Source organism: Takifugu rubripes, chromosome 9 (genome assembly GCF_901000725.2).
Source record: "Takifugu rubripes chromosome 9, fTakRub1.2, whole genome shotgun sequence".
In the NCBI taxonomy this organism is placed as follows: Eukaryota; Metazoa; Chordata; class Actinopteri; order Tetraodontiformes; family Tetraodontidae; genus Takifugu; species Takifugu rubripes.
Window position 1 is genome coordinate 11,174,851 of NC_042293.1, and position 17,530 is coordinate 11,192,380.

At 44.3% G+C, this 17,530-nt stretch overlaps 2 protein-coding genes across 5 annotated transcripts in view; both read left to right on the top strand.

Moving 5' to 3' along the window:
* Positions 1-246: 246 nt before the first annotated feature.
* On the top strand, positions 247-6,578 carry hmg20a (high mobility group 20A). Of its 4 annotated transcripts, none has more exons than XM_011607431.2 (9): positions 247-372; positions 2,023-2,124; positions 2,220-2,429; positions 3,243-3,375; positions 3,643-3,680; positions 4,315-4,390; positions 4,623-4,838; positions 5,977-6,109; positions 6,183-6,578. In XM_011607431.2, exons 2-9 carry the CDS (start codon positions 2,059-2,061, stop codon positions 6,184-6,186), a joined length of 876 nt encoding a protein of 291 aa, XP_011605733.1. In that variant the 5' UTR covers positions 247-372; positions 2,023-2,058; the 3' UTR covers positions 6,187-6,578. The 4 variants fall into 4 exon arrangements, with proteins under 4 accessions (XP_011605733.1, XP_003967520.1, XP_011605734.1 ...); XM_011607432.2 differs by lacking the exon at positions 247-372 and adding an exon at positions 485-631; XM_003967471.3 differs by lacking the exon at positions 6,183-6,578 and having other exon boundaries at positions 5,977-6,113.
* Positions 6,579-9,937: 3,359 nt separating this feature from the next.
* peak1 (pseudopodium-enriched atypical kinase 1) overlaps positions 9,938-17,530 on the top strand; it is a 31,453-nt gene continuing 23,860 nt past the window's right edge. Inside the window, exon 1 of the mRNA XM_011607433.2 lies at positions 9,938-10,157. The gene's annotated coding sequence lies outside the window, so the exon portion shown is untranslated. The remainder of the gene's footprint in view (positions 10,158-17,530) is intronic.

Here is a 17,530-nt window from a genome sequence, read left to right on the forward strand (position 1 = left end):
CTTGACTCTTATTTTCTATCGACTATTTAATCACACCATTATTTCTGTTGCTTTTGAAGGCCATTCATTGGTATCATTTATTCTGTCCAAGGTTGTTAAGTTTTTCAGAGAAATTCCAGGTTTTCGTGTATTTTCAAGTGATTGTGTCCTTGAAAAACTATGAAACCAATTCAGCTACAACAACAAACACAAATGCAGAACGTAATAATGTAAAAAGCTTCCAACATGCGGCCATAATATTACAATAGCCCGCAGCATGAGCTCAAATTGCTTCTGTTTGTTACGGTTCTATAGAGTTGCCGCTGCATTGTTTTGATTAGGAACAGATATAGACTACAGATTGTAAAGCAGGCACCGATTGCTGTATCTAAGGTTCGTTTTCATTGGACGTCTTTACCGTCTATGTATATATCATATTTATTTAATTTGCGTTTATATTATCGCTTGACTGGCAAACTGCCAAAATCTAATGTTGCTGCTCCATCTGCTAGCTCACCGTCTCTTAGCAAAGTGCTAACCTTAGCCTGAAGCATAATAAGCGCTGGCCATTGTGATAATGCTTCTGAAATCTTTGTTTTTAAAGTTCAATTCCTCACTCGAGTGACGGATGTAACATCCTGGCAGAATAGGAGTGAGTCGTGGCACATACAATCGGGTTAATTTGGTTGTTTAGTCCAAATTAGCATTAGCTTGTTTTATACTGTATCTGACACTTTGAGCCACGGTGCCTATTCTAGCAAACATACCGTGATTATATTAACCTTATGTCAAGTGTAGGTAGCACTAATCACTAGCGAGCGTATTTATATCCTTGAAAACATTGTTTCGTTTTAGTTTTTTAAATTTTATTCTTGACGCTAAACCTATCAGAAGACACCTTAAGCAAAGGAGTCTAATGCTTATAAGCAGCCCTGCAGACAACTTAAAATTGCATCTGCAACTCTTGACAGTATAAACATCCGACTGGATTTTTAATAATACTACATACCGATATTTTATTTCCGTTAATAGTGATAACCCAGGTCCAGGTGGCTTTGGCCTTGACTCCCAGCTTGTAAGGCTAGCTCTATTTCATTAATCGGATTTGTGTTATTACTGTTGGGGGAAAGTGACATACTGCCTATGCAAGCATATTATTGTTTTAGAGGTTAAATAACATTGTGAAACGAGAATGTTGCTTTGCAATGACAGTTTGGTCTAGTTTGATGTAATCGGTACCTGCGGCCAGCAGGGGGCGCTGCAGCACAGCGGTACGTTTGGAAATCGTCTTTAAAACACGTTCGGTTTGTTTCTTTGCTACCTTTTTTAAAAAAAGACTAAGTATCATCTGCGCATTTTCAGAGAACAGATGGAACACACACCCAACTTGAAGTAGATGGTCTGCTGAATTTATCACTTGAAGCTGATTTGCGGCATTATAAAGGCTCTTTGAAAGAAATCCCCTTCCTACTTTTACTCCCTGCTGGATGGGGAATTCCCCCTAAATATATTCTCCTGAGAAAACTGCCTCTTGGTGGGGAACTAACTCATTTCTCTGAGACTTTTCCCATAGTGTTCAATGGCACGGGGGCGAAAACCACATCCGGGATACTCACTTACCACAGTCATTATATGAGGTCAAAGGTTAAATGCTATGATTGTCTTCCTCTTCCCTTGCAAGTTCCAAGCGCATACATTTTTAATAGCTTTATCTATTTTATAATGTTAAAATGGCTCAGTAAAAGTAATTTAATAACACATTTTTTTTTAAACGCATTCCGATATCGTATAACAATGATTCCTCTCAGGGAAAACAGGCTCTTTGGGGCTTTCCTTGACTCACTCCATAGTTGCACTAATGGATTTCTATGAGAGGAAATGTAACCAGCCATAGAGAAGAGTTTAGAGCCAAGAATGGGAGGAGTAGACGAAAGCCAAACAGGCAATAGCACCACAGAAAGAAACGTCTTCCTAGCTGAGGTTTTTTTTTTCCCATCGATCATCAAATGTCCCTAAAGTCTGTTATTCCCATGTGTCCCTCAGATAGTTTTTCAGGTTCCTCCTGTTGTCGTGAGAGTCATGGATGAACAGACCGCTTCTCCTGGAGGGAACGCCGAGAACAACAGCCAGAGGAATGGAGAGGAGGTCAGCGTCTGGACTTTGGCATCGAGCACCGTTTTTATTTTTCTGGATTCCATCTCGAAGTTTTATAACTGAGCTTTGTTTTGCCGTTACTACAGAAGCCCAGACGTGGCAGCTGGACCAAAGGGAGGAAGAGGAAGAAGCCCATGAAGGACAGCAACGCCCCCAAAGCCCCCCTCACAGGCTACGTCCGCTTCATGAACGACAGGCGGGAGCAGCTCCGGGCTGAGCGACCAGACGTGCCCTTCCCCGAGATAACCAGGATGCTGGGCAACGAGTGGAGCAAGCTGCCCCCCGAGGAGAAGCAAGTCAGTGGAGAAGAGTCAGACAGGACGAGCCATTTAGAAGTTGTGCTGCACATGTCACCTGCAGAGAGCTTACAGATGTGTTTATCCACGTGTGTTGAAGTAACCAGGGTGATTCAAACACACCAAAGGCCGGAGCGGCCCCGGCGGCCCCGGGGCGACACGATCACAGTAATGGCTGCTAAACTGTCGTCACGCTTTGCTTTCTGTAATCGCACCACCACATCAAAGCTGACTTGGTCCCAGATTTACGATGGGACGTCCGCACATCTGCACGCAGCGACTCCGAGCCAGTCAGCAGGTGTTTGACGTGTTTTTCCAGGATGTATTGACAGAGTTTGATGTCGTCTTGTATTTCTAGAACTTGACCTGTGATGAAAGCATAGCAGAAAGAGACCTGAGTGGATCAAACTGCTCGGTGATAAAACCGTTACTGTCGAATGTCCATAAGATTTTTGTCATTCCAACGTATTAATGTGAATGATGCCATCGTTCCAGTCGCTTCCATTGCCTGTACGTGATACCAGTAACTCAGAAATGAGAGTTTAGGCACTTTAAGCGAGATTGTTTCTTACCACTGCTTCCCCTATAGTCCCAACCTAATTCTACCAAAGGGCGCATGTTCATGACCAGACTTTAGCCAACGCAAGTTATTAATGCTGTTTTAGTTCATCCTCCACAAGGAATGAGCTCCATGTGGGAACGATTCTTTTACCCGCCAGTCATCCATCGTACCTTCCTGCCTGTTTGTTTCTTCATTGACTCACGCCTCGCCGCTCTTCTCACCTCCCCTCCTCTCCTCTCCTCTCTGCTCAGCGGTACTTGGACGAGGCGGAGCGGGACAAGGAGCGCTACATGCGAGAGCTGGAGAAGTACCAGAAGACCGAAGCCTACAAGCATTTCAAGAGGAAGGTCCAGGAGAAGCAGAAGGGCAAGCGGAACAGGGGAGGTGAGGCTGGATCCTGCTGCATCTCTCCAAACACGGCCAAAAGGGGTTTTTCACGGCTCACCTGCCCACGATGGATGTGGCGATTTCCAGAAAAACTGATAACAGCGAGTTAACTCAATCTGGCGAGCTTGGCTCCGTGCCCCAGCTGCCATTAGGGTTGAAGGTGAAACACGCGGCATCAGACAGGCAGAGGGATCAATACCACACACATTAGGTGCTTTAGAGACAGCCGCTGTCTTCCACCATTATTCTTTCTTTCTTTTTCAGATGGAGGCCACCAGGTAGCAAATGAGGCGCTTCACGAGGTCAGTACTCAGGAAAAAGCAGCATTTTAGTAGATAATCCACTTTTTTAATTTCCTCAAACTCAGCACATGTGATTATTTTGGCAGGAATTCCACGCACAATTATTAGGATTGTTAAAAAGTGCCAGTCTTCACCCGTTCAAATGTTGGAGTGGGGATTTGATAGGTTTCACCCAGGAGTCTAAATCTGTCGCACGTGACACGTTCCTGCTCTGAATGTCAAGTGTTTGTTGTTGTTGCTCTAAGTGCTGTTGAGCCCAAGTTTGTGATCCGAACACATTTTTAATGAAGTTTTTCATGTGATTAAAGGATTTTCTGCATCATTCTTCTGATTAGCTCAGGCGATTTTACTGAAATTAACTTTCCCGGGTGGATTCAACAGTTCCTTAAAGGAAACAGGACGCACACTCTCATACATTCCGTTTGGATGTTGATGTTTTGAGCCAGAGTGTAAAAGTTCAAGGGTCTCTTCTCACTCTATCATACATTTTCCTCCTTTTCTGGTAGAAATCCTTCTGACCTACGACCTTTCTACTCTCCAGACAGACAAATGGCTGCTTTTTGATGCAAGTGTGGCTGAATATTTCCAGTATTTCTCTGATCTTTTTCCTCTTTGTGCCTCTGCCTCTAAACAGAAAGATACAGAGGGAAAAGACCGAACAGTGTTTGACATACCGATCTTCACAGAGGAATTTCTCAACCACAGCAAAGGTGAGGACCTGAAGCACCCACCACACTTTGTATTACACATCCTTCTTCCTTTGGGGTGTATAAATGTAGTCCTGCCGCTCCAAACATCCCAGAATAGTCTCTCAAACATCAGTGATGCCTGACAATTTAAGGGAGCTTACAGAGCAAATAAAAAAGTAATGATCCCCCGACCGCCGTCCCCTCTCTGCTGCGTCACCGCCTGAGCTTCTCTGTGTCTCCTTTGCTTCACCAGCACGTGAGGCTGAGATGCGGCAGCTGCGCAAGACCCACATGGAGTACGAGGAGCGCAACGCTGCCCTGCAGAAGCACGTGGAGAGCATGCGCGCCGCCGTGGAGCGGCTAGAAGGCGACGTGATGCAGGAGAGGGGACGCAACAGCCTCCTCCACCAACACCTGGAGACGCTGCGCCAGGCGCTCACCTCCAGCTTCTGCTCCCTCCCCCTGCCAGGTGAGAACCGCTGTCACGTGGGTCAGTAGCAGGATTTCCCACAGCTCCATAAATGCATCTCAGTCAGCCTGCTGTCGTCGTTCAGTGCAAATACTATAGAGCCCTTTAGCTTATCAGAGGTCAAAGTGGTTGGACATAAGTGCGCTTTAAAGCCGCGAACACGCACAATCTGATCGGGAGTTTGCAGGGCAGCCTGTGGCGCCCTCTTAATTTGAACGCTATGGAAGCAGCAGGAATGATCGTTTTTTGTTCACACTTGTTTTATGCACATGTAGAAGCCGTGCCTGACCGTCACACCCACTGCATTTTTCTCCACACCTCTCTGAGACGGAGAGAGACGCCGCGAACGCCACACGTGAATTCGTTCTCAAGCGCCTGCCCATAAAATGTGACTGCGCGGTGCAGCGCAGCTCGACTTCAGCAAAGCATAGCCAGGGGAGCTGGAAAATATTACTGCAGTTCTATTTTTTTTTTTTGATTGAATAATCTGTATAAGTGATCCAGGGTATTCACAGTGTAGCCATATTTTATTCTTGCTTGGGGGGAAAATAAAAAATGCATCCAGCTTCTCTTCCCTCTTCTGTTTACTTGAATTGGTTCAGTCCAGCTTGCAGACGCACCAGGCCAGTGCAAGGTGTTTGCTAGCTACAAACAGCAGTGATTAACACAAATGGGGGGAAAAAAAGCAAAGATAAAATCAATTCTTCACCAAGAGGCGGTAGATCTTTCCTGAAAATGGTGGGAGTCGATAAATATTTAGTCCGCCGTGGAATGAAGCGTTGAAAAAGCAGCGCAGGCTAAATTTAACCGCCACGTTTAAAACACACTTTGGGCGTCAGTGGCGCGATTTTGCAGTCATTATTTCCTGAATCTCTTGGCACAGTTGCAGTGAAAAGATGAGATTCTGTTGTGCAGCAGCAGCACATCATCCCTGTCTGTCAGCTGAGTCACACAAAGAGTGAGCGATTCGAATCCAAGCCGCCACGTGATCGACTCCCATCAACCGAAACTCTCACCCTGACTTTGGGCGTTTCCAGGGACACCGGGCTGCTCTCATCCCAGTGATTGGCCACTGCCTGCATGCGTGACATTAAAACTCTACCGTTTTGAACCTGCGTCCTGTGCTGTTGCCATGCAGGGAGCGGAGAGACGCCGACTCTGGACACCGTTGATTCCTATATGAAGAAGCTCCACAGCCTCATCATCAGTAACCCGCAGGAGCACGAGAGTCTCATCAATACTGTGAGGGACGTGGTCAGTCGCCTGGACAGGTGAGAGCTCGACTTGTTTCTCCTGTCGGTTGTTTCGTCTTGTCTGACGAGTCTTTTCCACCGTTTCCTCCAGATAATTGAAGCAACGCCGTGATGGGGGGGGCATCTCAGTGGATGCTGCTGTCTGACTTCTGTTGGTCTGTAATCTCAGTTAATCTCAAACAACATTTTCTTACCCTTAAGGGGACACAGGTGAAGGTCATGTAGCACATTTAAGGTTTATTTATTGCTTTTTACATCTTTATAACATGAAAATCCACATTTTGTTCTTATAGCTGTAGTTAAAAAAGAAAGAACTAATCACATGTGTGTCTTCTATTCTGCCTTCAGTCTCCATTTATCACCAATACTTCCATCTGGACATGAACTTGTTCTGTTTAGAGAGGTCAAGGGAGTTAAATGGGTTAGCAGTTTTTTTACACTCTGTCAAAGAACTCTTTGTGTTTCCAATAAATATTCCGGATTGGATTTGTTCGTGACTTTTTTGAGGTTATCGCTGGGTCCCGTCGCCACGTTCTTTTAAAATGTCGTCATTAAAGCCAAGAAGTTGTTCTGGGTTTTACAGCAGCTGCTTTTGTGTGAGCAACAGATCCCTTCCTGACGGCGTCTGTAAAATTAGCAAAAGAAACATGAAACAAGCTCTGTGTCCCGCTCGCTCCAGATGGGAAGAGCTGTTAGCTCTAACAGCAGTTTTCACACCAAACTCTTGTCATCTAATCCAGATTTGCGGCCATCCTGCTCTAGTACCTGCTGCTGGTCACCGTGTTTGCTGGGTCAACACCGAAAGCTTATTTATACACTAAGTTTGGAGTCGAGAAGATTTGGATACGTGAAGTTAATTTTGGCAGCTCGTTTGTAATTTACCAACACTGTGAGGCTCGCTGACTGCTACTAAGCTGCTCCAAAGCTGAGAAAAGGACCGTTTCATGTTTGAGGATTGTTTTACTCGCAGCCACACGAGTCCCAATGGCTGTGCGCACAGAAGGAGACCCATTAGCATGCTGTCAACAGAGGGGCTGTATTTATTTTATTCGCGATATTACGAGCTCTTCCTGTTTCCAGTCGCGGATGCCTACTTCCTCTTTGCCAGCTGAGACTTCCTGTCATGTGTTGTCCGATCAATATGCCCAACAGGCTTTCTGCTCCTTCTGGCGAGTCAGATCAGTTCATGAATTCCTGGCTGTGCTCACAGTGAATATATGCTTGAATGTTGGCAGAATCTATGTTTCTGTGCAAGCTTAAACAACATTTTATTGATTTAAATAGCAATATGATGCTTGCATTTAAAAACAAACCTCTGGCATCATCTTTAACAATCATTTGGGTGTTTTAAGTGGAGAGTTTTAGCATCTAGAATTGAGGGTAATGCCCCCACACAAACACGGGCCTGGCAGTGGAGGTAGAGCAAGATAGACAAGGATATTCCTGAGCACCAGAACGTGTTCTTGAGCTCCGCCCCCTGTTCGACGCTCGCCGCTTCCTTCATGTCGACGGGCCCGGAGCTCATTTGAGCAATTAGCTTCGTCTGCTTATGCCTCCGCTTTGATGTTGGCGCGATGCTGCATGAAAGGGGGAAAAGATGAGTGATAAACAGTGGAGTCATCGCCTTTTCCATCCCCTCGAGTTGATCTGTGGCACCAGCATCCTCTGGAGAAACTCCACCGTTCTATTTTGAAACGCTTGCGTTCGAAGGAGCCAGGTGGTGCACGCGGCGTCCCTCTGTGCGGCCTTTTGTCTTCACATAAGAAACACCTTCTGGAATGAAAACAACCCCGTCCTCAGCAGGGCCGAGTCTGGACCTCTGCTCGGCTTCCTGCCAGCGGAACGACACCGGTGAGAGGCGCCGGTTCCAGCAAAGGGTGGACAGATTCTGGACCTCGGCGGGGTAGGAGCGGCTCGCAGTCGGGAGGATGAGTCAGTCATCACGTACAGAATTGGCGCGGGATGGTGGCCGAGTCCTAAACGGCTTCATTTTGCACTATTATGGTCAAAGCTGTAGTTACTGCGTATTTGCTTGTGAAGGGAATAAACGTGCATCTGTATGTTGACCTCAGTTTATGGAAACTCTTCAGAGGAGATGCCTCCAAATTCCTCACAATATGGGGGCCGATATGTCCCTCTGCTTTTATTAAACCATCTTTGAGAACATAATGAGGTTTGGAATGAAAAGTGGGCTAAATAGACATGCAGAATGATGTCACGCTCCTGCCTCCACGCCCGTCTGCTTCCTCAAATGGGGATAAAAGTCCAGTCATCAGGAAGGGTCAATGTTCTCACTTCAACATTGCTGATGTGAGTCAGTTCAAATGTCACCATGTCGGCCCTGGATGACCCCTAACTCCTACCAAAGTGATGACACAGCAGGATGTGGCTCAGCCTAATTCCAGATGCCCCCAGTCTTTTTTCTGATTTTTTTTTTTTTAAGTTTGTGTGATTTATTTCCAGAACTGTTGACAGTAAATAAAACTGGTTTAGTCCTCTCCCACTCTGTCATTAAAAAGCTCCCTGTTTTTATGGCTTTTTGTTGTTTTTTTTGAGGGGGGGGGGGTTGGAATTCAAAAAGGGTGACTCATCTTCCTCTGTGTTGATTCACTCCATCTTCAACCGTACTGGGAAGACTTTGGCCCCAGTGCCTGGGACTGGGGCAGAGAGAGGGAGGAAACAATGCTTGGAATTTGTAAAAAAAAAAAAAAAGAAACTTGAGTCATTCCCACATGTCAAACTCAAAATGAGCTCCTCCTTTTCCTAAAGGAGGTGCTATGGCTGTTTTATTGTGCCTCTTTTTTATGCTGTCCAAACATGTGATCTTTCATCAGATAATTTAAATAATTGGTAGGTTTCACTTTCAATGAGAATGTGTCTTTTAATCATTAATGGAATATTCCCAGGTGCAGTGAATGCAGCAACAGAAAAGAATAATTCAGCTCAGGCTCTGTCATGAGAAGCTTCGTGGGGGTGAAAAATACCTTTCAATAACAGAGACCCACACTGCTTCCTCTTATTATTCAGGACACTTTTCAAATGAGATGGTTTTGGATTCAATCTCGCTGGATGTTTCAAAGAGCTTCGCGGTGACTAATGTCAACACAGCCAACAAATCTGAATAATGAAAGAGAAGAATGCCTCAAAATTAAGAAACCATTAAGCAAAGTGTAATACCAGTGTCTGTTTTGCTGCTTTTCATATAAGTAGACAGATGAAAGTGAGCGATACAAAAATATGTTTGCTCAAATTGAGCGGAAGCCGCTGAAAATGTAGTCAACCATTATTCTTTGTTATCTCGATATAATAGCTGATATTACAAATGCAAATTGACTGAAAACGATTGCAGACAATATAATACAGACAGGATTATTAAAAGACCGTTTTTCCTCTGGTCTTGGTCATTTTAGTGTCTTTGTAACAACAATAAATACACTCCAAATATTTTCTTTGAGTATTACTTCCACTTTCAACAGAAGTAGGAAAAAACCCAAGAATTAGATTATTCAAGGAAGAATATTTAGGCCATGTAATTATAGTAGTTTAATATGATTTTACTTGAATTAAAAAAAAAAAATCCAACACCGTTCTTTGAGTTCTTGGAGTGAGACAATTATGATTGTGGGAAGAATCTGGTCTTGGTTTTAAAAAAAAAAATGGTTTGAAAAATATTTACAAAATACCGCGATTATATTCCAAAAAATGAGCTCGAAGATCGGGAATCCAGATCATTGAACACAGAAGAAACGGATTTAATTTCTTTCTTTTTTTTGGGAAGGGGGGGGGGGACTGCGCGTTCACGCGGTTCTTCCGGCACGCTCAGCCTCCCCGTGCGCTCGCTCCCGCGCCGCGCCTGTGGAAAGAACTGCGGCGGCTGTTGTAGCGAAGCCACGCAGGGAGCGGAGCCGAGAGGAGCCGAGGGGAGCCCAAACCGCTGGCTCCGGCGAGAGGTCAGCCACATACGCTCGGAATTTCGCTTCTCCCGACTCTGGTGACCTTGTCAGAAGCGGAATTACTGTCGGGGGAGAGTGTTACCACGGGCGGGGAGATATTTGGCGTCCAGAAGGTAAGAAAAAGTTAGCAAAGGGGTTCTCCTTTTTTTCCTAAATTGAAAGTGCCTCAAAGCGCAAGTCTGGTCAGGTCCCTCGGTAAGTTCCAGTTTGTTAACCTGCGGAATGTCGAGTCTCTCCGGGTAAACTAAGGGGCATTACTCGGCCTAAATGTGGAATGGTTGGAGTCTGTTCAGTGATGCGAAGGCGAAGAAGTTTGCTAGCCGTTGTTCCGCCTCAGCGAGCCGAACGTGAGCTAATTAGCGGCCGCTGACTTCGGAAGGCTGCAACATAACAACCCGCTGCTGTCATACCTCCGGTATAACGGGCCACGGCCCCGTTTAAGCCCCGGTCTGATGGTCGTTAGGTCGGATTGGCTCTCAAAAGTTAGTGTGTGTGTGTGTGTGTGTGTGTGTGTGTGTGTGTGTGTGAGTGTGTGTTTGTTTGGAGGCAAAACCCAGGACACACCGTAGCAGCGTATAAAATGGGACAATAGCCCTCATGTCCAAATGGGATTCCAGGTGGGGATCGTTTTTACTGGGAACCAGTGGAGGTGTTTTATTGAAAAGTAAATACAATCAAGAGCATTTTACACCAGGGAGGTGTGTTTTAGATAGAATGGATGCAGAACGAGCCTTCATTGCGTCTATTGGTCATTGGATTTCAGAATTTTAGTTGCCAGTGAGTGTTGCTTCTATGTATATATCGGCAATTTTGGTGTAGAAGAGAGAGAAAACCCAGACAGGTGCAGGGGATTATCCTGTCAGTCCTTTCTATCAGACCCCCCCCCCCTTAAAGCTGTGGTTTCAGGCAGAGCTCAAACCCATTAAGAAGAGAAAATCACCCATATTATCCCACAAGACCCACAATGTTTGGGATGTACACATTTCATCCAGTGTTCCAGTGATGCAGCCAGGATTTTGGTTTCAAGGAGATGGAACTTATAGACTACAGCAGGAAATCTACAAGCCCGATTTTTCTTGAAGTTAAAAAGTTGGTTTGATTTTCACTTTCAGTTTTAACACACTAGAGACCATTTTACTGACATGCAGCATTTAAATGATTACTGACGAACCCTTGGTCTCGAGATTTACGATCGACGTTTTAGCCTGCAGCTCTGGGCTGATTTGACCTCATTTTGAGGACAGCAATGTGCTAGTGGATCTTGGTGTCGTTGATTTACACCTTAATTCTAAATGAATTGACACATGAGCCTGCGGATTCAAAGCAGCCAACATCATGTTTACTTCAGTAAGCAACATAAAAAAACACCACATTATCCATGCTAGCACAAATGCTGAAATGTCCAATATCGATGAAGGTTGATTAAATGCATTATGCTGCACTGAACCCCTTCCTTGCTTTGAGCCCTCATCTTGGGTTGGTACTGTCAACAGAGGCTTTGGACATTGTTACTGACTCTTCATCAGGTTAAAGTGGATGGAGAGATGGAGAGATTACAGATTTGTGTTGGATAAACGCTCGCTCGGCTTGTTTCCAAAGTATCTGTGGGACAAAAAGTTCACGGAACGCTTCTGTACATTTCTGTAATGTGAAAATCCACAACGCTTTTGGAAGAATCTCTGGGTCTGTTTTAGATTATTGTTTATCTCGGTGATTTATTTTGTCTGTGACTAATCTGACAGTTTGGCATTTTACCGATAAGAACATGCTGCAACGGTCCATCTGAGCCCCGATATCTGATCGTAGCACCGTTTCAACGTAGTTGGCATAGTTTAGTTTTAGGAGTTGTTATAGGCCAAAGGTTGATCTCATATCTGAGCACATGGCAGTTCAATGGCGGGCTCGTCCTCAGAACCCCGAGGTCCTAATGGGTACACTGGTGTTGCGTCATGGCTGCACCGGGGCAGCCAGAGCTGATCCCGGCTATTCCAGCAGGGCCGTCCCAGAAGTGCTGCAACTCCTGAGAAAGCAGTTCTATTTTTGATGGAAGCCACGTCAAGCTGCACAGACGTGCTCACAGCCGACAGGAAGTCCCAGCACAGATCCCAGTCTGCCCATTTTCAGAATAAAACTGATGTTTTCCTTTCTGCTGTTTATTTGTGGTTGAAAAATGTGAATTCAGGAGGTATACGCTCCAGTTTACTTCTAGTATCTAATAAGATTATTTGTAAGACTTCATTTTATTCTCTCTGTCGGAATATTTGCAGCACATGTTTTTCTATTCAGAAATAAAATGTGAAAACCAGCTATGCGACAGACAACAGATGCTTATTCTGAGTGTCTTTGCTGAACAGTGGACGTTATTGTGCCACCTCCAGCTTTGGAATGCGTAGCCTTGTTAAATTAATGAAAACCATTGTTATTGGTTAGTTTTATTGGCTAAAATAATATTATCCAATGAAAGACCCCCTCAATATCATCATTATGGGCTCCTAATTGTTGTACCTCCCTATATATCATGCAACATATTTGCCATCATAAATACTGCAGGTTTATTCTCTGGAAGAGTTTTAACGACGTATCGTGTGAAGTGATGAGTGTTGACCTCTTCCTCGTGTTTTATAGCAGGGTTTGAGTTGGGTAACAGGTGTGACCCATGGGTCAAGCAGGAGAGAGGAAGTCTAGGCTGATGGTTCTGAAAAGCTGCGTTACGCTCAAAGTCGGTCCCTATGGCAAACATTCGACTTTGGATTTCTACAAGTCTGACTTTTGGTTATCGGGTGTTCTTAATAAACCAAAGTGAATTTGATTTGAACTCCTTTGTCTGGATATAATCCATGTTGCTCCAGGTTATGTCTTAAACCAAATACATTTAGCAGTTCAGGAATAAGACGACAGCTATTCAAATTCAGCTCTGTGTAATCTGAGTCATCTCGGTCAGAAGATTCAGGTTTGAGGCTTAATTACTTAAAGAGCTACATTAAAAAGCTTCTTTTTAAGTTCTCATCAAACTGAATATGGTGAGCACAAACTATGAATCTATGGTGACCTTTTACGCCATCATTACTGTTATTCTGTCACAGTAAACCTCTTCGCCTCAACAGGAGCCGGGTGATGGATGCGGTGGAGATGTTACGCAACATTTATGATGATGCACAACCGCGTGCCTCGTAAATAAATATATTGAGCACCTCATCTTGCCAGCACGACGCAAATAAACTTGTCTGTGCCGCACACATTTGAGTTGCGAGGGTCGGCATTTCCAGCTCCGCTGAGTGAGGGCTCGGGTCAGATTTCTTTAAAATGACATCTTTTCCGATGTGACACATACCTGGGGAAGCCATCCCAGCCATTATCCCAGTAGAGATATTCTCCTCCCAGTGCTGACCGGAGTTTCGCTGTATTAGCCTCTGTCCATTTGGGTAAGAGCGGGGTCGTCTGCCATCTATGTAACGCGATCTTGATTAGATAGAGATCAAAATGGCAGGAGACAAACGCTCCTATTCCCTCAGACGTAGCTAATACCAAAGCTATGTCATACTCGCGGGCTGACGCTGGCTATGGCTCGGTTGTTATTTGGCAGCGAGGAGAGCGTGACGTGTCTGTCTGAGAATGATGTGAAAAGCGACACGTAGGGAGTCCTTACTCAGATTGCGTGTGTTTTTAATTTCATTGTGTTGGCAGGTGAGCGTCCTTTCAGCCACATTTGGACCATGGAAGGATGATAGGGGTTGAAGAGTTGCCATAGAGTAGCCAGTGACCAAGAGATTGGCAGCGACCTGCAATCTCGTCTATGCTACATTTAAGACACAAGTTCATGACATTTCTAGACCTCCAACAGAATAATAAACAACAAAATGAATTATTTAATGTTTACCAGCACGTGCTAATTCACCATTATTGTCAGCTAACGTGACCAGCATGAGAAAACATCTTGTTGGGATGACCAGTGCTTTATTTGGAACATGGTAGTTTAGATATTCTATTGTTGCACTGGCATCTATTTTGCTCACCATGGCACTCTGCTACCCCCCCTTAACCCTCAGAGGTGTCTGCTTTGGAGTCAGTTGCTCGGCCATATGAGATTAGGAAAAATGAAATTGAGAGGAGGAAATCGGAGGAGAGCTATCATTTCAAAAATGCCCTCTGCTTCTCCTATCAAGTCGAATTGGAATGCAGAGTGTGTCAGTACTTGGCTTTTGGCTACGTACAAATGGTTTTATTACCCTGAGTCCAAGAGGCACAGTAATGACCTCACATAGCAGGTCTGCAGAGCATCCGTCCCAGCCTAATTTGTTTTGTTTGACTTGCTTGTGCTTTTACAGACATTATACCCATTTAATCGGACTACTCAGGCTAGTTTACTGTCCAGATAGGAGTGGAGAAAGACAGGAAACAGGAGTGAACAGCAGGCACCGCTTGCACTAAAGTTGCTGGTCAAATTTGCAATTTAGTTAGTTTAGATCATTTAGGAAATTGAATTTTTCCTTTTAGAGCCCTTTTAATAAGCTTTGATTTATGAAAAAATAAAAGCTTTGGTTGTTTAATAGCATCTTTGCCAGAGGACACGCTTCATGAACCATTTCAATCTGTTAACCGCCCCTCCTGTTGCCTCCCAGAACACTTATTTTTGTAGATAAATCTATTTTAATCCAATTGCTAAGATAAAAAAAGCTTTTGTGAATGATGGACACTGTTATCTGTTCATTGGCTCAGACACTGTCTTAACATTTATCAGAAAATTTTATTATTATGGAAAAAAAAATAATGTAAGTTTCATGGAAGTGTTGTTTCTGTCTCCTCTCTAAACCATTGTGTATTGACTGGCAAAGAACATGCACGTATTGCACACGGCCGACCTATGTAAGCTGTTTACATTGTTGTTGTTGTTGATTGCTGTGTTAAATGGACCAGATTTTGGACCAGTGCTCGTTAAAACTGCCCTCCTTCCATTAGAAACCAGTTCACATCATTAAAATGCAGTGGAGCCTGTTAATTTATGTAAGTTGGGGGAATAAAAAGAGAAAGGCAAAACATTTTAAGTGGTGTTCTGACCTTGTCGTCCATCATGTCACTGTGGCCAAGGTCATCGGAGATCAATAAAGGAGTGGGTGTCTGGGTCATATATGCCCATCACACTTCTGCTTTTTGCTGTCAGTCCCTAATAGAAATCCAAGTAAGTGGGTTGTGGAAAACAGCAGCCGTTCAGGTTCCCATCAGATCACCTCAGCGAGGGGGGGGGGGCAGAGATGCTTGAAGTGTCAACATCAAGTAATCTGGGCCAGCTCGTCTCTCTTGTAGGATAATTGCTGACAACAATATCACTCGTACGGTTTGAGTTTTGTTGACGCTGTAATAAATAAAACCCACTTTTTAAAAATACAGAAATTGCAGTTCTTGAGCTTTAAAAGCGGCCTCCTGGCATCCATCCCAGAATCAGACAAAACCTAAATGATTTTTATTTCCTCCTACCTGCCTGATTGGATGCCTTCAGTGTGATATCATGAACTATTTTCATCCCGAGATAGTTTTGTTGGAATTCGGCTGGCTACCCGGAACTTTTGCCACGGGGGGCGTGGCAGAGCCCCCAGAATTCCACCAAGCGATGACCCTTGTCCTCTCCACGCCGTCTGCTATAGTTATCCCAACTTAGCTATTCTCCCTCAGTGGGTCCCAGCCATTCCTTAGTCAAGGCTGCTTTCCCATGCAGGCAGCCCCATCCCGTCCATCATTACATCATTTTCAAAAACCTGGGAATGTTTTCTCAAATGTTTAGGTTTCAGATAAAGTATTCAAGTGTGTGTGAGCAAACTGAGCCTATCTGGTGGCCTTCTGGCCTTGTGATGCCTGTCCTGTAGTCACATTGGCCCATTATTTGTTTTTTCCTTCATGTGTAATCTTTCTGTGTTGTGGCTCCAGAGACCTGGTTCTTCCCACCCCTCATTGCGTGTTTTGTCAGCTGTGTTGACACACCAGCCCTCTGGAGGTGGAAAGAATGCCTTTATTGAACTGGACCTCTGATGACATGTCAGGACCCAATATCATGAGCTTTCTAAATGTTATTTACATGATGTTATATTGACCTATACTGGCAGTGTGTCATTCATACATTATTGTGCATAAAATTGACAGAATTAGATGCATGATTATATATGACTGTATGACAAGAAAACAGGTTTCTATGTGTTTTCCTCAGGAGGAATATAGATCTGCTCACGCTGCTTGCCTCCCCCATTACACTGTAGTTCCTCCATATCGTAGAGCTCGCTAATGTGGAGGAAAAGCATCAATACTCTGTACATTATTGATGAGTTTGAAAATGGAGAGTTTATAGGTAATCATTCATTCATGCTGTTAAGCATGCTCCGTACATGCTAACATGAGTCCTCACTAGGATAACTACCCACATTCTGGCTTGTCAGTGTCAAATGTCCAATTCTTCTTTTTCAAATGTCCAAACACTCCACTTAAAAACTCAAAATCTTAATGAAATCACGTCATTGAAAATGTTAAAACTATGAATATGCATTTCATGAAGCATTTCTGAACATTTTCTTTCCTTCGGTATTTCAGTGATAACTTTCCATGTGTGGATTTATGTGCTGCACTGTTTCTTTGGGAACTTGTGGGCTCCATCTTGCCAGAGGGCCTCCAGAGCCAACTCTGTCTACATTTGCCAAATGGCAACAATTAAGATTTTTAGACAGCTTGGCAGGGCTACCGGGGAGGGGGCAGAGAATATTTTGGGAGAGAAAAACTGACACACAGTCGAAAGGGAGCAGAATTTTATCCAGTTTTCATCTAAAAGATAATTGTATTTTTATTGTGCTGTTATCTCCCAACACCCCCCAGCTGTTTATCTCCCCATATTTGGTAGAAACTAACTTTCCCACCACCTCGCCGCTGAACTGCTTTTCATTATTTTGGGGGGGGGGGGGGGGGGGGGTCCTTGTTTGGCCCAGAGGAACTTTGTTCAAGGACATGAAATGATGAGCAGTTAGCTTGACTTGCTAGCTGCAATGCTAAGCTTCTAAGAAGACACACTTATTACATGTTCAAATATATCAAATGATGTTAATCTTGTGCCACAACAAGTCACACGACACTTCCTCCCAACAGTCTGGAGGCACATTGTTATGAATCCCTAAATTGTATCAGGTTGCAATGCGATACGGCACTTAAGCCTGGACTGGCTGATCCAAGGTTCTGGCTGTTTTGCGGTGACCTGTTTGTGCATGTCTCTCACAAGCTCAGCTGTTGATGGAATGTACGGCTGGCACAGTTGAATTTTCTTCTTAGCAGGATGGCACAGATATGTCAATATCAGAGTGTACCATTTCAGGCCGGAGCCAAGCAAACATGCTTATTATGGGTCTTACATCAGTACACAGCTGACCCATTTTTGCCCACTGAGCCATGATAATCATAACTTGTAGTTAAGCTAATAAATCCTGATGTGGGTCAATGAGGTGTGCATGAATATGCA

Excerpts from the sequence above, each read along its gene's own strand:
- hmg20a (XM_011607431.2), top strand. The coding sequence starts at position 2,059 with ATGGATGAACAGACCGCTTCTCCTGGAGGGAACGCCGAGAACAACAGC. Across the intron at positions 2,430-3,242 it reads TGCCCCCCGAGGAGAAGCAA|CGGTACTTGGACGAGGCGGA; the intron begins GTCAGTGGAGAA and ends CTCTCTGCTCAG. Across the intron at positions 3,376-3,642 it reads GGGCAAGCGGAACAGGGGAG|ATGGAGGCCACCAGGTAGCA; the intron begins GTGAGGCTGGAT and ends TTTCTTTTTCAG.